This window comes from Trachypithecus francoisi, unplaced genomic scaffold (assembly GCF_009764315.1).
Source record: "Trachypithecus francoisi isolate TF-2019V2 unplaced genomic scaffold, Tfra_2.0 Lachesis_group1, whole genome shotgun sequence".
NCBI classification, from domain to species: domain Eukaryota; kingdom Metazoa; phylum Chordata; class Mammalia; order Primates; family Cercopithecidae; genus Trachypithecus; species Trachypithecus francoisi.
Window position 1 is genome coordinate 15972931 of NW_022681454.1, and position 22505 is coordinate 15995435.

At 40.8% G+C, this 22505-nt stretch overlaps 1 protein-coding gene across 17 annotated transcripts in view; it reads right to left on the reverse strand.

Annotated features, from left to right (window-relative positions):
* The window catches only part of LDB2 (LIM domain binding 2), a 412267-nt gene extending 394668 nt beyond the window's left edge, over positions 1–17599 (reverse strand). For 9 of the 17 annotated variants that reach the window (XM_033213830.1, XM_033213833.1, XM_033213831.1 and 6 more), the window contains exons 1-2: positions 17140–17575; positions 16685–16747 (exon numbers count right to left, since the gene is read on the reverse strand). In XM_033213830.1, the coding sequence (XP_033069721.1) occupies positions 16685–16747; positions 17140–17271 (195 nt within the window). In that variant the 5' untranslated portion in view covers positions 17272–17575. Of the gene's footprint in view, positions 1–16684; positions 16748–17139 lie in introns of all 17 variants that reach the window. The other 8 variants (XM_033213827.1, XM_033213835.1, XM_033213836.1 and 5 more) reach the window with 1 other exon arrangement.
* Positions 17600–22505: the final 4906 nt, after the last annotated feature.

The window sequence follows — 22505 nt, forward strand, 5'->3', positions numbered from 1 at the left end:
CCACATAAATTACTATGATGAACTTCTGATAAGGATGAAATTTTCCACCTTATACTCAGACAATTTCTCATGGCCAGAAAAAAAAAACGATTATTTTCTGCCATATCTTAAGTCTTCAGTGGACTTTAAAAAGCTGCTTTTTTTTCTTTCTCCCTCACCCAAGGTTTAGATTATAATAGGTTAAGAGACCTAGTTGCAGCCATCACCGGGGCATTTACGCTTCTTGCTTCACCTCCCTGTTTTGAGATGTTTATGCAATCTAATTCCTCCTAAAATCATCAGAGATGTAACATTGTTAAGAAGTTAACAGTGCCTTCAATTAAACATAGGAATATATGGGTCAAAATTTCCCACATAGCACAAGCAACTTAGGGTGTGAGTGTGCATGTCTGTGCATGTGTATGCACGTGTGTGCATGTCTCAGTACCGCAATCCTGGCTGGGAAAACCTCTGTCCTCGCTGCTCTCAACAGCTCACTCTTGGCACCCTCAGTTATAACTGGAGGTTCAGTTGGCTATCTTCCCCACTAGGCTGTGAGCATCCTGAGGGCAGGGTTTATATATGGTCCTTCCTCACTGAGCACATAATGAAAAAAAACCTCAATAAGGTATTGAGGAATGAATGAGCCAATGCAATTCCATCCTAGACACCACAGGGTGCCACCATGAATGCTATTTCTTAAATGGTTTTAAAATCAAAGCCGTAATAAAACTAACAGCAGAGTTCTTTCTTCTCTCCTTTTCCCCTGCCCCCATAAAAAAAGTCACAGGAAATATAGAATTAGGACTGGAAACCATTCCCCCTCCATTCTCTAACCACCTCCCCCAATCTCTAGTTATCCTAAGGGTATCTGGTATCCCTTCAAGGAGGTCTCCAGAGACCAGGTAATACTATATAGGGTTGAGCTCCTTGGAAATACAATGGAGTGAATTAAGGCTGAGATTTCAGCTTCTAACGAAAAATGTCTTGACATATTTTCCTTTCAGACAAACGCCTGGAAATATACTAAACTATATTTTAATGTTTATTTGTTTCAAATATGGTATTTTTTTTCAACAGACAAACGTGAAGTTTTGAGTCCAGAAAAAAATAGGTTTAAATCACCATCCCAGCAAGCAGTTTTTAAAATAGTACACACAAGTGATCATTTCCATGCAGTTTAATGCACTTAGCCAACAGGCATTAACAGTCTTTTCAGAATAACCTAACACCTGAAGCTTATTTTCTAGTCTTAGTTCAGATGCATTTTAACCTTTCTTAAAAAAAACTGGCGAGGCAGGGCACCCACTGAACTCAGTAATTTTAGTAGATTCTGCATTTGCATTTTGAGCTTATTTTACGAGGACGTAAAAAAAAAAAAAAAACCACCATCGAGGCTTCCTTTATGTGCGGGTTTTAAGACAATGGTGCCCAGAGCATTTTGAGGCAAAACATGGTCCTCCAGCTCCAGCCAGTTTGTGCGGAAAGGCAAGACTCAGTAAGACCCCTCACCAAAGAAGGTGGGAAAAAAATAGCTAAAGGAGGCTCAACAGAGGGCCAAAAACACATTATTTACCTTGATTTTGTGTTGGATGTGACAGATTAAAAACAGAAACCAGCAGTCCACCTAATCAGGATCATAGACTGTGGCTGAAGAGAGAACCTTGGTGTTCATAGCTCATCTAATCCAAGGAAGTCGGAAGAGGAAATAAACTCAGGGAAGGAAAATATTTCTCTGAGGCTTAAGTTTAAACAGGGAAGAGGGTATGCAAAAGATTCAAGAAAAACACGCATTCAATGCACAAAGCACATGGGCCTGCAATGGGGCATGAACTACCATGCAGTAGAGGGAAGAGCCACACCAGATATCCACCCATTTAGGGCTCGGGATGTTCCTCTGAGGTTGACAGATTATTTTTCCTATTCTACCAGTGTGGAAACTGAGTGTCAGAGACTCATGTCCCATGTCTTGGGTGAGGTCAGGTTTCACCGCTTCTTGCCTTTTTCTCTTCCCCATGTAGCCTTCTCCCTTGCCTCCCTGCCACATCACTGGGGGGTCCTCCTGCCAGTATGACGGCCAGCACATCACTTCTGGTTCCTCACACAGGTCATAATCGTGCCAAGGCATGAAGAAAACTCAAGACCAGAGGCCCCAGGCCGCTAAACGTTTCATGGCCCACAGTGTGGACCTCAAGGACGGGCAAATAAAATGTCACAAGGCAAGTTACATCACCTTGGCTTACGGGAACTTTGCATCTTTAAAAAAAAAATACCATGAAAATCCATCCTTTGCTTCAGACACACTAGGCTAAAAATAGCTCAGTCAGCCAGTAAGTGTGTGTCATTTTTCCTTTGTGCATCTCCCTATCCACTGATTTCTTCCTCTCAGCAGACAGATGTGCTCCAAGACAGACCACCAGTCCACCCTCCACAAAGGGATCAGAGTGTTCTTGCGCAAAGGCATAGCAGATTGCTTCACTCCCCAGCCAACACAAAACAAAATAAAACAAAACACTTTATTAGCTCCCTTGGCCCGATAGTAGAAGCTAATAGTGACTGAATCCTTACTACGTACCAGGTGTTGGTCTGAGGGCTTTCATGCCTTACCTCATTAAATTCCCTAAAACGACTCTGTGAGATGGGGACTACTGTTATCTCATTTCGCAGATGAGGAAACCAAGGCACGGAGAAGTTAAATAATCATGCTATCGTCCAAAGTATAGCCTCTAAAAGGTAAAGAACCCTGGCTTGGTATTTAAATACCTCCACAATTTGGCCCCCACTTCTTCTCCAGGCCTACACACACAATCATATACACACTAATACATATACCCCAGACCTTAAGCCTCAGCAGTGTCAAAATCTTCACCCTTCCTAAAATACAATATCAATTTATTTGCATTTGCTGTTCTTTCTACCTTAAACACCCTTCCCACCACCCTTCTCTAATTGGCAAATTCCCATTTATCCCTCAAGACCTTCCTTCCCTGTAAGTCCTTACTGTGTCCTCAGTAAGCTCTTCTAAGACACAGATACTGCCCTCTTCGTCTCTAGACCAGTAATATAATATACAGTAGATGTTCAATATCCATTAAACAAATAAGCCACAATAAAAATTGTTAACCTTCATAAGGTACAGTCACTATGCTAAGCACTGTACAAGAATTAACTCACTCTATCTTACGAAAACCCAAACACGTAGATTCTGTTATTCTCCACATTACCCATAGAGGCATCCCAGGCACAGAGGGATAAATTATCCAAGGTCGCACAGCAACTAAGTAAAGAAAAAAATTGCATGACTCCAGAAGTTAAGCTCTTAATGCCAATACTATGGGAAAGGACATAATCTTATTGCACAAACTATGTTGTACTAGAAGCATATGTGTATGAGGCTTATTTTTTTTTTTTTTTTGAGGCAGAGTCTTACTCTGTCGTCCAGGCTGGAGTGCAGTGGCCGGATCTCAGCTCACTGCAAGCTCCGCCTCCCGGGTTTACGCCATTCTCCTGCCTCAGCCTCCCGAGTAGCTGGGACTACAGGCGCCCGCCACCTCGCCCGGCTAGTTTTTGTATTTTTAGTAGAGACGGGGTTTCACCGTGTTAGCCAGGATGGTCTCGATCTCCTGACCTCGTGATCCACCCGTCTCGGCCTCCCAAAGTGCTGGGATTACAGGCTTGAGCCACCGCGCCCGGCCGAGGCTTATTTTTAAAAAGCGTATTACCCATGCAAAAACAGTGATCTGAGGCGGGAGGATCGCTTGAGCTCAGGAGTTTGAGACCAGCCTGGGCAACATAGGGAGATACCACCTCTACAAAATAAACAAATAAATAAAAATCTTTTTTAATTAGTCAAATGTCGTGGTGCACGCCTGTGGTCCCAGCTATACAGGAAGCTGAGGTGTGAGAAATTCGAGTCTTGGAGGTCGAGGCTGCAGTGAGCCTGTGATCACACCACTGCACTCCAGCCTGAGGAGGAAGACCCTGTCTCAAAAAACAAAAAATAAAAAAGAGGAAGTGATAACAAAATGGCTGCCTCAGTGAAATGTGCCTTTCAAAGAAGATTGATATTGGCCACAGAGAATATCAGTCATTATGACTGACACAAATATGAGTCAGAGAGTACCCAATCCCAAAGACCTCTTTGATCCAGTAAACAGGATAACATTACATACAAGTCATGACATAACCCACTTTTTGAGGTATCCCTTTTCTTTCTGAATTAAAGACACGTCCTTCAGAGGTGTCATAAATTAACTTGCTATATCCCAACCCACTGGTTCTACATCAACACTAACTCTTAACATTAATTCAAGCTTCCTCTTCCCAGTAGGAATTGTGCTAAAATATTTTGATTTATGGACCTTGTGAAAGACTACATGCTCGCTGCCTTTTGACTCAGAAATAATACAAGAGAAAGAAAAGCAGAAATGAAAAAAGATCTGCCCTCAAGTTGGGAGTAGGGAGAGAGAATAAGGGTCTGTCTTGAAAGGGAGACAGAGAGGCCTAGATTCAAGACTTCTGACTAGTACCAAATGCTAATGGTCATCATAATAGTCATCATAGTTAACTCCTTCATACCAGTAATCCTCTACCTCGTTGGGGGATAAAATTGATTGTTAAGAATACTTAAACTTGTAATCTCAGCACTTTGGGAGGCCAAGGCAGGAGGATCACCGTGAGCCAGGAGTTCAAGACCAGCCTGGGTAACAAAGAGAAATTCTATCTCTACAAATCTTTTTTAAAAAATGAGCCTAGTGCGGTGTCATGTGCCCGTAGTCCCAGATACTTAGGAGGCTGAGGCTCAAGGATCAATTGAGCTCAGGAGGTCAAGTCTGCAGTGAGTTGTGATAGAGCCACTGCACTCCAGCCTGGGCAACTGAGCAAGACCCCATCTCAAAAACGAAACAAACGAAAAAACAACTGATCTCAAATCATGGTACAATGGAGTCAAATAATTTTTAAAATATCTACATGGTGTTAATTTTTAAAACATAAACAGATGTATGAATAATTCAGGCAACTCAAAATTATATTTTAAGAAGATTTAAGGACATGGTAAAATACTCATAATTTTAGTTGAAAGAGCTGGATTCAAAAGGATGTCCAATATGCTTGTAAGCAAGTAAAGATTTATGTATATGTATGTGTGCATTAAATTTATATACTCAAGAACAGAAAACCAAACACCACATGTTCTCACTCATAGGTGGGAACTGAACAATGAGATCACTTGGACTCGGGAAGGGGAACATCACACACCAGGGCCTATCATGGGGAGGGGAGAGGAGGGAGGGATTGCATTGGGAGTTATACCTGATATAAATGATGAATTGATGGGTGCTGACGAGTTGATGGGTGCAGCACACCAACATGGCACAAGTATACATATGTAACAAACCTGCACGTTATGCACATGTACCCTAGAACTTTAAGTATAATAATAAAAAAAAGGTTAAATAAATAAATAAATAAATTTATATACTAACATGTTCACAGCTATTTTGTTGCATGGTAAGATTAAAGACAATTTTCTCTACCTCTTTGAACATTTTTGTATTTCACAAATACTCTACATTAATAATGTACCATGTTTTTAAAACCAAAAAAGGAGACGTCTTTTAAAGCACATGCAACTTTATTCTAAATAAACTGGCAAAGGAAATTATAAATTCAAAAGCAATGAAGGTTAGTGATGTGTTTTTCAACATCAATAGCATGACACTAAAAATCAACACTGTTTTAAGACATTTGGATAACTGAAAAAGGAGATATGGACTTGGAATATAAAAGTTTTTATAGTGTTGAGGTACAGATTAGTGGTTGGTAAGTGTGTTTGGATTTGGCCAGTTCCTGGTAATTACGTAGTGACAGGAGAGTGCTAAGACTTGAAAAATTATATATAATAACTTGAGATGGCTTGTGAATTGACAGCACTGTTAGTCCAAGTTAGCCCCGCTTGGATTTGGCTTCTACACTTCCATAATCAGGAGCTTGGGCTAGATGATCTCATAACCATTCCAGCCCTGAATTCTAGGATTCACCTAATTTGGGAGTAGTAGGTTCCATCAAATCAGAACCTTTCAAAGGCAGGTAATATGCACTGACGGTTTAATTTTAATTTCAAGTAACAAATGTCAGCCAACTACATGGTAATCATGTTAACCTTGTAAGGTCTAAAAAAGGTTGTTTTCTGTATGTATTGCCAATTGGTCAGTTTTATATATTGGTTTAGCTTTTTCTTGTCTACACAGATTTTCAGTATCAAGATTAAATTTTCACGAGTCCTAAGAAATGACCTACGTTGGGAAGAGAAGTTTAACACATCCTAACTCCTACCGAAAGGAAAAGAAAAAAAAAAAGGGCTACAAATTAGTTAATGTTTGAGTTACACAAGATGTTACTCTATAAAGGTTGATAAAAATTATTCTTAATATAGGACTATAGAAAACATAGGTGCCCTGGTCAGAGAAATGAAGTGTCGGACAATGTATGTAATTTGCAGAATTCAACAGGAAAAATAAAAAAGGTGCTACACTGAAATGAGTGGGGCAAATCAGCATAGTGTAATGCCCAATTGCATCTGTACAAAAAAGAGACAGGTAGCATTACTACCCATCCACCTGATCGCTGTGGCCAGAAAGATACCATATGGTACAGTTCAGCACATCGCTACTTCCACCACTGTGTGCATTTTCACTGTGTGAGGAGTAAGCCACAAGGTGTCACAGTGAGTCAATTGGAAGGGCTGTTATCAGTCCAGACACGCCAGTGGTGCTTCAGGCTTCTGACCAGTGCTGACCCGGCTCCCTTGGAGAAATCTGTGCTGGGCTGCATATTGAGAAGCCTGCCTCCTTAGAAGAAATGGCCAGTCAAGGCCAGTGGATGTGTGCTCTCCAGCCCTCTCCTGGGGCCCCCATTCAGACAGCCCTGCAAAGGCACTGGTGAAAGGGAACATTTTAATGTTTTGTTGTCTCCACTGAGTTCTTAAATGGAGAAAACCCCAATCACAGCTTTTTCCCAACAAGACAGGGTACACATGGTCTCCTACATTGGTCAACCCTTACTACTTAACCATAGGCATGCCTCAGAGATCATTCTAGCCTTGAATTTGCAGGAGATTGTGACTACTCTGCCATTACTCTCCCATAACAAGGTATATGATTATTGTATCATCCCTGCAATATAACAGTGAAAAGCCCCTTTGGCATTATCACACGAGAACAACCAAACTCAAGAGTTCTAGATCACGTTATTGCAAGTTTTGTTTATTAAATTGAAATATGCTAGTGCAGGCATGTAAAAAGTATTTTTAAAGATACTTTTAAGAAATGAAGCAATGTTTGGCATTACTTACACTACTTAATTTGCTGATAAAATCCAGAATAAGGGTATCATTGTCATCATCATCATCATCATCATCATCATCATCATCATAGTTCCCACTGATGTGGCACCTATCATATACCAGGCATTGTACATGCGTTCATTCTTTACTTCACAATGTAACACTCAGGCTAAGGAAACTGAGGCTCAGAAAATTTAAGAAACTTCCTGAATATTATACAGCAAGTAAAAGACAAACTCAGAGTTTGGACCCAAATCTGTCTTATTATTAAGTCATACTGAGGTTGAAGCCTTTATGCTCAAGGCTGGTCACTCTTTTCATTCCAGAAGAAAAAACTATTGGTGAAAAAAATTGTTCATGTTCCCTAACCAAAAACTGCACACATACACAAACACAATCTGATTAGGACAAATCTCTCTCTCTCTCTTTTTCTCTTTCTCTCTCTCTCTCTCTCTCTCTCAATGTCTGTCTGACACACACACACACACACACACACACACACACACCAGTTAGCAAACACAAAGTTATTATAGACCACAGCATCATATACTGTTAGGACTTCCCATATTTTCTGTTGTGCAAATCACTTCAAATAAGCTAATTAATGGCCCCGAAAGCACTTACCTAAAATGCAAAGTGCTCCAGGAAATGTAACATATTATCATGATTCATATTGTAATTCATGACTGTAGGCCCCCAGGTAGATACAGAGAGAGAGAAGCAGCAGAAATATCAAATGAAAAAAGAAACACTAGGATAAGTATAAACATTTTTAATCATAAGTCAGGAGATTCCAGCCGGGCGCGGTGGCTCAAGCCTGTAATCCCAGCCCTTTGGGAGGCTGAGACGGGTGGATCACGAGGTCAGGAGATCAAGACCATTCTGGCTAACACGGTGAAACCCCGTCTCTACTAAAAATACAAAAAACTAGCCGGGCGAGGTGGCGGGCGCCTGTAGTCCCAGCTACTCAGGAGGCTGAGGCAGGAGAATGGCGTGAACCCGGGAGGCAGAGCTTGCAGTGAGCTGAGATCCAGCCACTGCACTCCAGCCTGGGTGACAGAGCGAGACTCTGTCTCAAAAAAAAAAAAAAGTCAGGAGATTCCCAACAGATTTGCACTATCCAGAGGGCAAAATAGTCAGGTCAACACTCCCTTCACAGAAGAAATTTTGTTTTCTTGGGGCTTTTCCTTTGGGCTGGATGTGCATTCTAGCAGTGAATGCTCACTGGGCTATAAGGCTCACAGATTCTTCTCCTACTGGAACTGTAGGCAATTGTTGGTAAGACTCAGGGAAAATTTTAGTGTCAGGATAGCCAGTGCTGGAACAACTTAATTTCCTTTATTCAATAGATATATTTTGCACATCAGCTATGTGCTACATAGGGTACTGGGGATGAAATGATGCATAAGACAATCAGGTCCCTGCCCTCATGGGGCTTATATTCTATCAAGGACAAGCAAACACTTAAGAAATAAACAAGAAGCAAGAAAACATAGGCTTCCGATAATTTCTATGAAGAAGGCATGTGACAGAAAGTGATTGGGGGTTAATTTTAATTGTTTGAGGAAGGACTCTCTACGAAGAGAACATTTAAGTTGCTGAGTACAGGACCTCCTAATTGCTGGGACTCTTTTCCTTTATTGTTCTTCTTTTCTTTGAGAAATCTAATTGATTACCTGCAAATAAAACCAGCACTATGCCAAATCCTAACTCAACTGAGGTCTCCTAATACTTAGCTGAGTTATTACAGAGAAAGTCATATATTCGGTGTTCCCTGACCGAGGGCAAGGGTCCTGCAGTGTGAATCAGCTTGGCAAGTTAATGGATCCCAAAGAAGCCCTCCGTGGCTCCAGTCCAGTGAACACTTGGTAGGAGATAAGAATGGACCATCAGGAAGGAAAAGATCAACAGGTTCTTAAAACCAGAGCAAGGAGCTTAGAGCTTGTTCTAGGTTTGAGGGGAAGCAGGAAAGTCACATGATCTGATTTATGCTTTAAAAATATCACCTTGGCTGTTTGTGGGGATCAGATTATAAGGTGGAAAGAGGGGGCAGGGAGTGCTGTTAAGAGGCCATCCTGATTCCAAAAAGAGAGGCTGGGGGCTTGTAATGTCACCAGAACAGGGTAGATTCCTCTTCTTCAGAGGGGTCTGCCAAATCCTTAATGCTAAGCCTCCTATTTTGAACTGGAAGACTAAAACTTCAAATTAGGCTGGTCGAACATGGTACTAACATGAGAGAAGGGTGTGGCTACCAGGGCCTCCAGGAGGAAGCGGGCAGCTGGGAAACAACGTCCCTTCACCAGTATGCTCCAGGACAGCCCATACAGTGAAAAGTTAGATGATCCAGCTCCTGGGCTCTCAAATCTATGGCCATGCATGAACTGAGGTCTTGGTTTCTTGTCTGGTAAAGGAGAACGAGAATGCATGCGTCTCAGGCTTTGGGGGTGGATCACAAGAGGAGATCTATCTTATCTTCAACAACTGGCAGGCATTTACTGTAACCTAACGACAATGGCTTTGCAGGTAGCTAAAGTGGTCTGCAAGGGTAGGAAGGAAATACCACCTCCCACAAAGAACGTCTGCAGAGACAGGATGTGGGGACTGACTTCCTCTCAGGAGTAGATTAAACTAGGATCCTGAGAAGCCAAACATGTTGAAAGTTCTTTCCCCTTAATGTCTTTATTTTCCCTAAGATTCCTAATTGATTACCTGCAAAGGAAGCCAATACTATGCCCAATTTAAATTGTAATTTAATTTCCTAACATTTATTTTGATTATTGTTTCCACTAAAAAATGAGATATCTTTTATACTCATTCACTACTGTTTAAAACAATAAAAACACCATCTTTCCCAGGGCACAACTAAGAAGAAGCATTGAATGGAAATTTAAATATTTTTAAGTAAAAAAACAACAACAAAAAACCTTTTAGATGACCATGCATTATATTCAATAACAGTTTCAATAACTCTTCAGATACAGTGGGCATCTTAAGCATTCTTTTTTTTTTTTTTGAGACGGAGTCTTACTCCGTCGCCCAGGGTGGAGTGCAGTGGAACAATCTCCGTCTCCCGGGTTCAAACGATTCTCCTGCCTCAGCCTCCCGAGTAGCTGAAACTACAGGCGTGAGCCACCAAGCCCAGTTAATTTTTGTATTTTTACTAGAGATGGGGTTTCACCATGTTGATCAGGCTGGTCTTGAACTCCTGACCTCATGATCCGCCTGCCCCAGCTTCCCAAAGTGCTAGGATTACAGGCATGAGCCACCGTGCCTGGCCTTAAGTATTCTTTAATAAGGAGTGTAATTTGGGTTTTTTTGTTCAGTTACCAGGGTATATTTTCCATCCCTGGATCCATCCCTTGGAGTTTCACTTGGTCCCTTTGCAAATTAAGTCAGGCCGTTGAGACACACCTAGTAGAATCAAGTTAGTGAATGGGATCAATTTCCAAGCCACCTCCAAAGTCAATTTGTCTTAGGAAAAAAAATGAATATATTCACATTAAAAATTTCTATAGGTAAAACTAGATTTCTAGCTCGTGTTTCCTATTTCAAGAGAGGTGCTATAGCAGAGTAGTTACAACCTTTGAAGCTAAACTACCATCTATTTGACCTTGGACAATTTATGTAACCTGTCAGTTTCCAGTTTCCTCATTAGTAAAAGTACAGATGTTAGTAGGTATTAGTATCATATGATGTGATCATGAGGGTTACTTGAGCCGACATACAAAAAGCACCTAGTATTAATACTTGCCCGACAGACACTGAAAACTCTGAAGATGCTATTCTATGACTGCCTTTCAGAAAGGTGTATATACCTTTCACTACAGGAATACGCCCACGATACACTGTGTATTAACCTATCATGGCTCTCTGTTGTAAATGTGGTTTGTAAGTCTCCCTTCATTATCAAATTGTAAGCTTCTAGAAGACAGAAAATATCTTAATCATGTTTATATTTCTAGACATTGAGACTGTCATTGCCTAAGTATGCAAATTCTTGAAGGAATGCCTGAATTTTGTTTTAAGCATTAATAGTTGCCTAGGTTCAAATGCATGCGGCCAGAATTTAAATGTTTTTAAAAAAATCTAGGCTCATACTGATTTTTAAAAATTTAAAAAGAAGGAAAACGCCTTGTCAGAAAATGACGAAGGTATTTGTAGTATCTCCGTCCTTTGGGCATTTTTTTAAATGCTGTGTTCTGACACTTCAAAAAGACATTGTTTTCCTAGGTCAGTTATATTTTGAGGTCCACCAACCAAATCCAGATAAGTAAGTTTATGAATTTTGCTCTTGATCATTTATAAAGTTGGATGTTTGGGGTTGCTTTACATTTTGTTTGCTTGTTCAGAAAGGGGGTGCTCTGTGTTCCTCATGAAAAATGAGTTAATGTGGACAACTGTAATAAAAAGAGATTTATGGCCCTGTTCTCCATATACTTTAATTTCTTTCTGAACCCCAAATAAAAAGCTAAATGTTTAAAAAATGCATAGCGTTTAAATCCTACATCATAATTTACACACCAAAAAGAGAGAAATTTAAATGTGCATTGATTTTAGGCTGATAAGAATCTGTGTTGAATGTGAGTTGAAAGTTCTTTTTTTTTTTTCCTTCTTGGCCTCCTATGAATAGTTAGTTTGCAGCAATTTTTAATTAAAAACAGTTCCCATAGTAAGAAAATGGGGGAAGAAAAAGACTTCAAGAAAATAAAATCAGTATAAGAGCCCTACAATTTGTTTTCTGAGGCCATGTAGAGATCCTGAAAAATAAGAGAGTTTGGAAGTTCTCATTTTTAAAACTGCACTTTTGGTTTCATTTAACATTTTCAAAATAGCTTTCCTTTCCACCACCCAGCCCCCTCCCCCACCTCACCAACCCCCTTCAAACAACTAACAAAGTTCTGTTTTTAACACTGAAAATCATTCATAGATCTCAGAGTAGCAGCAACATTTTTCTTTCTAAATTTCTAGGAGGGAGAAACCTCCAAGTTATCACAAAGCATTTTTTTCTTTTTCTCCACCTATCCAAAATAACTAATCTCATTTTAACTAGATTCCATCTGAACATCAATGACACCAAGCTATTCCATGAATAAACATGATGTTACAAAGTGAAACGCTGTGACTGAAGTATATAAAAATGTAGCTGAAAGAAAAGAGAACTAAGAATCCCCCTCCTCCCCAACCCCTCCCCAGGGAGTTTTAGAGTTGAGCTGAGAAGGGGTGAAAATCAGCAGATTTAAATTTCCAGGTCTTCGAACATTTGTAACCTTCATATTAAATCCTGTAAAACTAAAAACTGTAATTCTAATAAAATCCTTGTGTGTACGGCTTCTGATTGTAATCACAGTTTTCTCTTTTGGAAGAGGATGTGTAATATTGATAAAAGAAAAAAACCTCAAAACAGGAAAAATATACAACGGAACTCACACTTTTCTGGTGTTTATGGTATTTAAAAAAAAATAGCATGGTGCCAACATGAGGAACTATATATACTTAAAAATATCTTCACTTAAATGGAGACAGTTTTGGTCATTTGAATGAGAAAACAAGGTATAGGAAAGTATCTACTCTAAAAAAGATTTGTGAACTATACTTGATAAACTTTCTTAAATTGTATAATAATCTAACATTAGTTAAATCCCTTCACTTACAATGATGTCTACTATAATGCTTCTCATATATTTTAGCTATATTTTCATCTCAGAGCAGAGACCTAAAAATGAAAAAAATCCATTGTTTTTGCTTTTATTGAAGCTTTTCACAGAACAAATTCTGAAGTCTTCAGGACATATTTTTATATCCTATCTGACTGTATTGTGTGTGCAGTGTTAAAACTATGTAATTGTGTGGCTGTATTCTTCCAAAATACATTTGGCACTGCCAAACCATTCAAATACATGAATTTTGGAAGACATTGGGTCAACTTTTGACAGCATACACAACAGAAAATGTAAACTCCTTTCTGCTGCCTGGGAATTACAGTGAACACAGTGATGCCAACCTCAGAGTTTTTCTTCATTTCATTTTAAAGGGTTGTGGGGGCACCCACACATTTCTTTATTAAATTCCACTGAGATTCTGATGTTTAAAAAAATTTACTTTTCAGAACACCTAGCAGCATTTAAAACATGCTTTTGCTGTTGTTGTTGCTGTTTGCTCTTTAAGGCATGCCTATTCCTTTACAGAGAGGTGAGGTCTTATTAGTACTTAGTCACTTGCTTTTCTTTGCCACAAAGATTATGGATCTAAATGACCTCAGACAAAATAAATGTGGGGGATGTGAGATGAGCACTTTAGGGAGAGTGAGAAGCAGAGGCCCAAAGCTGCTTCAGCTCAATAGGAGATACCAGGCCCCAAAAAACTTCAGAAGTGTATTTATCAGGGAAGGTGCTAATATAAATGCATTGGTTTTCAAATTATCTCCTTTTGTCTACTGACTCATTGATTGGCTAGTCAGCAAATGTTTAATGAGTACCTACTTGGTCCAGGAACTACTTGCTCTAAGTGCTAGCTTTAAAACCAGACTGGACCTTCAAGTTTTCCTCACCATTACCCAGTTATTTTATTACCATTTGTGATTTTGAACTGAATACCATGAGCAAAGAAATCATGTCTGCACTCTTTACTTCACAATACTTTCTCATGCTAAGAAAACAGAAAATCTGAATTTTCAATTAAAGGGACACTGTTGGTAATTTGCAAATGAGGAACCAAGACCCATGCCAACTAGTTTGTAAGAGTTAGAAATAATATTAACTCCCAATTGCCATGCTCTTTAAACTAAAACTTCCCAGCTTCTGAAGAACTTTGATTTAATTTAATTGGAAGAAAGGCATCGATCCCCATGAGAAAATGCCCTGGGATCAGCCATGGAAGGAGAGTAGGTAAACATCATGGTTCTTTACTAATTTCTTTCCGTATAAAAAAGGAGGTTTCTAGGAAATTTCCAGAAACTTGATTACAATTTCTTCATCACATACTGGTTTGCTATATTTTTTTTTCTAGCCAAGTCCATGTTCCAAAAGGAGTGAAGACTTGAGAGTATTACCCATTGGGGTGTGTGTGTGTGTGTGTGTGTGTGTGTGTGTGTCTGTGTGAGAGAGAGACACAAAGAGACAGATTAAGACTTAATGAAATAATACTATATACTGTAGGAGTGGGACCAGAGGAGAGAGAGAAGGAAGAGGGATGGGTGAGTCACTCTTGCCCAAAATGGTTGTATGCTTTGGCTAAATTCTCGAAGTAGTCCCTCAAAGGCATATTTGATTTTGCATGTGAATAAACTAATAACTCTTGCTGAGTATCTTTGTATTTTATTCCAACCAATCCCTCTCCAGAACTCAGAAAAGCTTTATCATAAACAACAATTATTGGCAAAGGTACAGTGTAACTTTACATGAAAGTTATTTTTTTCAAAGTATATACATCATGATCAAAATTTAATATTTAATGTAACTATTTAAATATCTTAGGAGCAATGGTTTGATTCTCTCTTCTTTTCATGTGAAATAAAAATAAACGTATGGCATTGTGTTCATGACAGTATTTACTGCTTAGCAAAGAAAAAAGAAGTATTGAAGCAATTATTTAAATAATTATTTGAAAAATTATCTAATTAAGGAGGGAAAAATGTAAAGGGTTAGCTCTAGGACACACCAGAAAATAGTTCATAGCACTTTACTGTCACAGGCAGGGAGGCTTAAAAAAATCTTTAAGATCTGTCATAGCAAGCTTTCTTCTCTTGGTTCTTGAGCTATGAAGTAGTCTTTTTCTACTCAGAGCTAAATCTTTAAAAGTAATACCCCATAATCAAAAAGTTAGGAATTCCTGAGTTTAGCTCTCACAAAAACTAATGTGGCATCTTTGCAAAGCATACTGCAAAAGGAGGTCTTTTCAAATGTCTTGTCTCAAATGGGAAACAAACATGGGACCATATTGAATCCAAAAATTTTTTTTTTGAGGACAAGAATAGGGAAATCTTGCAGATAAGTCTCCTAGCTCAGACCTAGCCAAGTGCTCAGTAATGGGCAGGAGGGCAGGCAGATATCAGAGAATGCTGCCTGTGTTCCTAACTACAGGAGGATGGAGAAGAATTTCTGCAATGCCTCAAAAACTTTCTAAAATGTAAGGTGGACACAGGTCATTTTTAAATATTGTTGCTCGTCAAGAATTGAGCCATAATAGTCCCTGGCCTCTTTTTTATAACTGATCACACTTTTAAAAGACTATTTTTCCCAAATCTGTATTGCAATTAATGTGTGCCTGAACTATAAGACATGTTCTATCCTCCTAATTCTGAAAGCAGGCTATGTCAACCAATAGTTTATGCAGAGATTTAAGATTCCAACACGCAGTTGCAAAGATCTGAAGGAAATATACAAACTGTAACACACACAAAGCAACATACATAAAACAGCAAGCACAAATATCAGTCACTGCCAACAGTTCACCACCCTAAGCAAAACATAGTTTGCACTTCTGTAGGAGCTACTGGCTTCTAGAAAGAGCAAGGATACCAGCAGTCATATTTAGCATCTATGGTGTATTAACATATAAAGAAAATAGCAGTCATTAAAGACAACCCAGCTTTTAAAACATATATAAGTCCTTGTCCAGCAGTTAGCCAATCAGAAAGCAGGTCACATCTTGTTAGCTGTATTAAATACATGAAACGTCATGAATTCTCTATGGCTCTGTTGACAATTCAAGCAAGTGTGTTTTATTCTATAATGCAAACTTAATGGAGTCCCTTCCTAGAGTTAAAAGTCAATCTTCAATCTAAAATTCCACCAAAGCTATTCCCTAAAAGCTTTTTGGCATAAATCTTCTGGTATTTGTACTCGGCAGAGAAGACTAAATTCCTAGCAATTTCCACTTTCTAAAGTAACTTTGGTGTACCTATAACAAACTGCTTTTTCCGAACACTTCCACAAAGCACCAACTTACAGGCAGATGGACAGCCCAGCAGCAAGACCTGCCAGCTGAGCTAGCACAGAGAAAAAGTCAACTGACATAAAAGATTTAAATTGCAGGAGGCGAGTCTGGAGTTTTGCATTTAAAAAGTTCTGAAAGTCCTGTTCTCTCTGCTTCCAGAGTCGCTGGCTGCCTAGGAGGCTGAGTCTCCCTCTCTCAGGCACAAGATCTCAAATATGCAAAAACCAGAGCTGACTTGAAAGCTGAACCAGCTCCTGTCCTAAGGTAGAGTGATGGGGGGGGCACGGCCGACAGCAAAAGGAGAAAGTCTAGAGTCCCCTTGCCCCAAGCAACTGGTTTCTGATTTTAACACTGAAATATACTATGTGTCCCTCCAGGGCTAGTTCTGAGAAGTAGGCAGGGTTACTCGTCTGCCCCCGCTTTTACCTCGATTTTGGTGACTTTGAAAAGCAAAGACAGGTCAAAGCAGACTTCCTCTAGGATATATTTCTAAAAAAAAAAAAAAAAAAATACATATATATACAGTCATATGCAAACAATCACAAAATTCCTTGGAATTATATCTCAAGAAACACCACCAGGAGTGACTCAGAGCCTGAAAAATACCAGAGTTCTGGAAGAGCAACATTTCTGGAAACCTGGCATGTGAATCAAGTGCTGGGTTCTCTCAAGATTCCGGCAGAAACTGTCCCCTGCTACAAGAGTTGCTGTGCCTGGAAACCCAGCGTTCAAACTCGTGGATTCACCCCGGCGCTCATTTCCACATACGTGGTAGTATCAAGTGGGACACTTCCCACAGAATTCAGCCAGAAACCCTAGGAAAAGCTCATGCATAGCTTAACAAAAATACACAAACACATCCCCAAGGTTGAAGTACTTACCTCTGTGCGAGACTGCAGTCTCTTGTTCATCTCATAGATTCGGTACTCTGGCTGTACCATGTATGGTGTATGTCTCCTATAAAATGGGCCGAAAGGAGAAGAATAGAAGGGGTCATGTGGTGTGCTGGACATCTTGCCTGCTTTTCGAAAATCAAGCTAAACAGAGTATCAGTAACGTCCATGCAGAGCACATGGGCTGTGTTCTTCCCAGTACAAAGTAGACGCACGCACACACGCTCACACACACACAGAGGCAGGCAGGCAGGCAGGCTGAACACGCTGGCTGGGAACTGCTGTCGGAGCCCTCTATAGCAGGAGAGGAGAGGGAGAGGAGAGGAGGGAGGGAAAGAGGGAGGGAGGGAGGGAGGGAGCACGGGAGAGGAGGGAGAGGGAGAGAGCAGGAGATCCAGAGAGGGAGGAAGGTTGGCATGGAGGAAGGGAGAGAAGGAGGGAGGGAGGGAGGGAGGGAGGGAGGGAGGGAGGGAGGGAGGGAGAGAGAGAGAGAGAGAGAGAGAGAGAGAGAGAGAGAGAGAGAGAGAGAGAGAGAGAGAGAGAGAGAAGCTGGATAGCTTTAGGCACCACTGCTTGTTTTTAAAGAAGCAGTTTGTGGAGAGGTCATTTCCTGTCCACACTGTAGACTAGTTCACAAATATAATTCTCCTCACAGTCTGACAAGAGGTCTAAGGTTTGGTTTTAATTTTTTTCCTCCAGCCAGGACCCTTGGCAGCCTGATTGCTAAGCCTGTTAGCATAGAGGTGGTCTAACCGCTGCACAAGCCTCTCACCCCTGACAACCACACTGTTGTAATGTATCAGAAATGTTGATTACTACAAAATACAGAAACATGGGCACTGTGGTGCCCCGAATTGGGGCCACTGATTCACTCACATGCAGAGATTTATTTCTGCACTAATCTCCCTATGTAGTTTTTGCTTTACTTGCTGTTGTTCCAAGGGCTCTTATATACTTTGCCCTCCACTCCATCTCACCCCCATGTCTCCCCACTCACCCCTCTTTCCAGCCACCTCCCTCTTCTCCCAAGACTTCATTCAGGCCCGTAAGGTGCCTGGGCATTTTCAGGTAAAAACAATCGTTCTGAATGTGGAATGCATAAAATACACTTCAGGAGAGCAACGGTCTTTTTTCCTCGGAAGGAAAAAAACAAAACAAAACAAAACAAAACACCCAAAGCAGACCTCCCAATAAGACAGGAAAAGCAAAAAAGGAGAAAACTGCCACAAAAAATGACTATGGAAAATTCAGTTGAGTAGGAAATTGCAAATAATTTAATGGATCATCCCCAGATAACATGTCCAACTCTTGTGGAGACAAAGTCTATATTTTCCAAGATTGGTCAAGTAAACAAATCTTTTCCCAACTGTGGTATATGATAACTATAAGAAACCCCAGTAGCCCCTGGAAGGGGAAAGAATCTCTATAGAGAATGAAGCGATCTATAAAATAATCAAATTCTGCTAGAACCAACCATAACCAGAGATACAACACTTAAACAAAGCTCAGCCACAGAAAATTTAAATGTATTGAGCTAACACCTAGGTAGGTCAGTGGTATTAAGGAAATAAAGCAAACGACCACGAAAAAGCATGAAGAATTCAAGACCTGAATGCAAATGCATGCAAATGAGACATTTCTTCTTTTTAATAAGCAGATTAATTAACTTTCTGCCCCAATCATGGCTTGGGTATCTCCAAGTCACTAGCCAACAGGGGATAAGGTATTGCTAATTCTGCAATTTACACTCTTAAAAATACTCAGACACAGAAAAGTGTATTGCTGTCTTGATCAGTCCTTCTTCATAATTGCATGAAATATTTGCTGAGTCCACCCCAAACTTCCAGCAGCGCAGCCCAACACACTAATGTAGCTTGCCAGGATGAGATTAGGGTAGGTATTACACTAAGGCTGCTTGGAACTTGCGCTAGGAGACCCCAAGGCAGGCGAGAATGCTTGGTTTCAGGTTTCATTACAAATCCAAAAGCTGGACCAAATTTGCTGCAAGGTTTGTCAAAACACACAACCTTCTAAAGACAGGATTTCAAACAATTTTGGCATGATTTATGTTTTGGTATGGCAGCCACTGCAAAACCTAACGGTTCCTTATGTTTAAATTCCCAAACTAAAGACATTCTGAGAGTTTAGTGTCTGCCTGAGTTTGTGCAAGAATGAAAGTAACACCTAGGCAGGCGTGTGCAGGCCAATACTAGTAAAAAAAATGAAACAGTTCAAAAATCCATTTAGGAAGGCAATCCCTCTCTGAATAAGGTTCCGGTTTGTTCTCATTTGTTTCTGCAGCCCATTGCAAATTATAATTGGAAATATTTCTTGCCCTTAATAGCAAAAGACTCATTTCAGAACTATCTGAAACTTGATAATGCTGACCCATATCCCTGATTCTCATCCCGGCTACTTCAGGAGTCTCCGAACGGGTCCCCCTGCTCACAGATTCACAGGTCTCTTCTAACTTGTGGTCTGTCCTTGTTCAAATCAGAATGCGGATTTCAAATAAGTGAAAGTGATCATGTCCCATGTTTTCCCCCTCAGTGTTTCCCAGCTGCCAGCAGGAAAATGTGCAAGTTCCTTAGGAACACGGCATACAGGGCTCGGTAAGACCCACACTTCTGTGCTCTCTCTTTCTCCCGCTGTCACACACACAAACACACACACATACTCATTCATTTACCCATTTGTGTGTCCATTCATTTATTTATTTGCTATACTTGATCTTCCTAAACTTACAATCTTTCTCATGCATGGCCACATTTGTACTTCTGTCCCTAGCTTACCTACAAACTGCTACTTAACCTTCTATTCAATTGAATTGTCTCCTCCATAAACCTTTTTAAATTACACATTCATTTGTTTATTTATTCAACAGATATTCCATTCACAGTGGATAGAGGCAGAGTCAATAGCATGGCCAGAGCACATTTCAACCCTAGCTCCACGTCCTAGTTGTTGCGTGAACCTGAGCAAATGACTTAGTCTCTCTGCACCTCAGTTATCTCAGTGCAAGATAAGGACAATGATAAAAACTAGTCTGTAAGATTGTTGCTAAGGATTAGCAAATACATCCAAATGCATTAGAACCCTCTCACCTAAACGCTCAAATAATAACACGATAGGCTGGGCACGGTGGCTCACGCCTATAATCCCAGCACTTTGGGAGGCCGAGGTGGGCAGATCACGAGGTCAGGAGTTTGAGACCAGCCTGACCAACATGGTGAAACCCCGTCTCTACTAAAAATACAAAAATTAGCCTGGTGTGGTGGTGCACGCCTGCCCAGCTACTCAGGAGGCTGAGGCAGGAGAATCGCTTGAACCTGGGAAGTGGAGGGTGCAGTGAGCTGAGATAGCACCACTTCACTCCATCCCAGGCGACAGAGCAAGACTGTCTCAAATAATAATAAAAATAATAATAATAACATGATTATTAGGTACCTAATATCTGTTTAGGTCCTAGGGATCATTGGGAGGCCAAGGTGATGTAGCACACAGGCTACCTGTCTTCCTGCCCCTTGCCATCTAGTGAGAGCAAGGAAAAGACAGTATAGAGGAGCTAGTAAATATTTGGGAACATAATTTTAAACTCTAGTGCATGGTCTGTTGGAAATAAATAAAATAAAAAGAATAGACTAAACCCCCCCCCTTGGTATCATCAGTGTAGTTTCTATATTCTTCTATTAGAGGACTTATATTAATACATAAAAGGAACAAACACTGTCACTTGTTCAGCCACTGTGCTGAGTGGCCTACACAATTACTCTTAGTTAATCTCACAATAAATCTATGGAATTGATTTGATTACTATTCCCATTTTACCTAACCGGAAACTGAAGCTATGAGAGGCTAAGAAAGTTCTTTGAAGTCATGCAATGAATAAGTGACAGAGACAAGATTCACATCCAGTTTGCCTGACTGCTTGCGTCTTAAGAATTTTGCTGCTCAGAGGTCAGGTCCATCCTCACCTCCAGGGTGTTTCTGTTCTTTGTCCCTGGTGGCCAGCATGGTGCTGAGCCGATAGTAGGTGCTCAGGACACACGGACCTGACTAAATGGAAGAAGCAGCAAAGGATAAAGTGGCTCCCCTCACTTGGATTTTATTCTTCGTTGTCTTGCTTAGTTTCAGACACTCAATGCCCCCTGCCTCGCTCCAAATCCTGGCCCTGAAGCCCTGCCCTGCCAAATCACCACTCCCATCTTTGTTATTGTCCCAAATCTCCCAGCATAGATTCTTAAATCCACAAGCTAGGAGTTGAATCCTTTGCACTGCCAGGTTATCTGGTTGTCTTTGTTGTTCATCTGTTTGTCTTCTTTCTTGCTTCTTGAAGGACCAGCTACGACCGGTCTTCTTCTGGGTCACGTATGAGCTAAGAAGTGAAGAAAACAGGCCGGGCGCAGTAGCTCAAGCCTGTAATCCCAGCACTTTGGGAGGCCGAGACGGGCGGATCACGAGGTCAGGAGATCGAGACCATCCTGGCTAACACGGTGAAACCCCGTCTCTACTAAAAAATACAAAAAACTAGCTGGGCGAGGTGGCGGGCGCCTGTAGTCCCAGCTACTCGGGAGGCTGAGGCAGGAGAATGGCGGGAACCCGGGAGGCGGAGCTTGTAGTGAGCTGAGATCCGGCCACTGCACTCCAGCCCGGGCGACAGAGCGAGACTCTGTCTCAAAAAAAAAAAAAAAAAAAAAAAAAAAAAAAAAAGAAGTGAAGAGAACAAAGTGCGCATTTTAAGATTGTAAATCAGCTCCTTCAGAAAACCATAGAGAATTGCAAGTATGCAGTATTTGTACCCTAGCAAAGAATAAACAAGTCTAACCCCCAACACAACAGTTCTATTACCCCCAAAGATTAAGCCATGTTCATTTACGCATCATTTTGTGTGTTGAGTATGAATGAGTTCCCAAAGTCCTCATGCGGACGTTCAAGGTGCTCTAAAAGCTAGCCTGCCCTTTATACTCGGGACCTCATTTAGCTACATTCACCGTGGGTTTAACCCACAGAGTGATTATTGTTCATTTAAGCGGAAATTCTTACCCACAGTTTAAAAAGTGAAGAATTGGCTGGGCGCGGTGGCTCACGCCTGTAATCTCAGCACTTTGGGAGGCCGAGGCAGGCAGACCACAAGGTCAGGAGATCGAGACCATCTTGGCTAACACAGTGAAACCCCATCTCTACTAAAAATACAAAAAAGCAAGCCAGGCGTGGTGGCGGGCGCCTGTAGTCCCAGCTACACGGGAAGCTGAGGCAGGAGAATGGAGTGAACCTGGGAGGTGGAGGTTGCAGCAAGCCCACATCACACCACTGCACTCCAGCCTGGGAGACAGAGCAAGACTCTATTTCAAAAA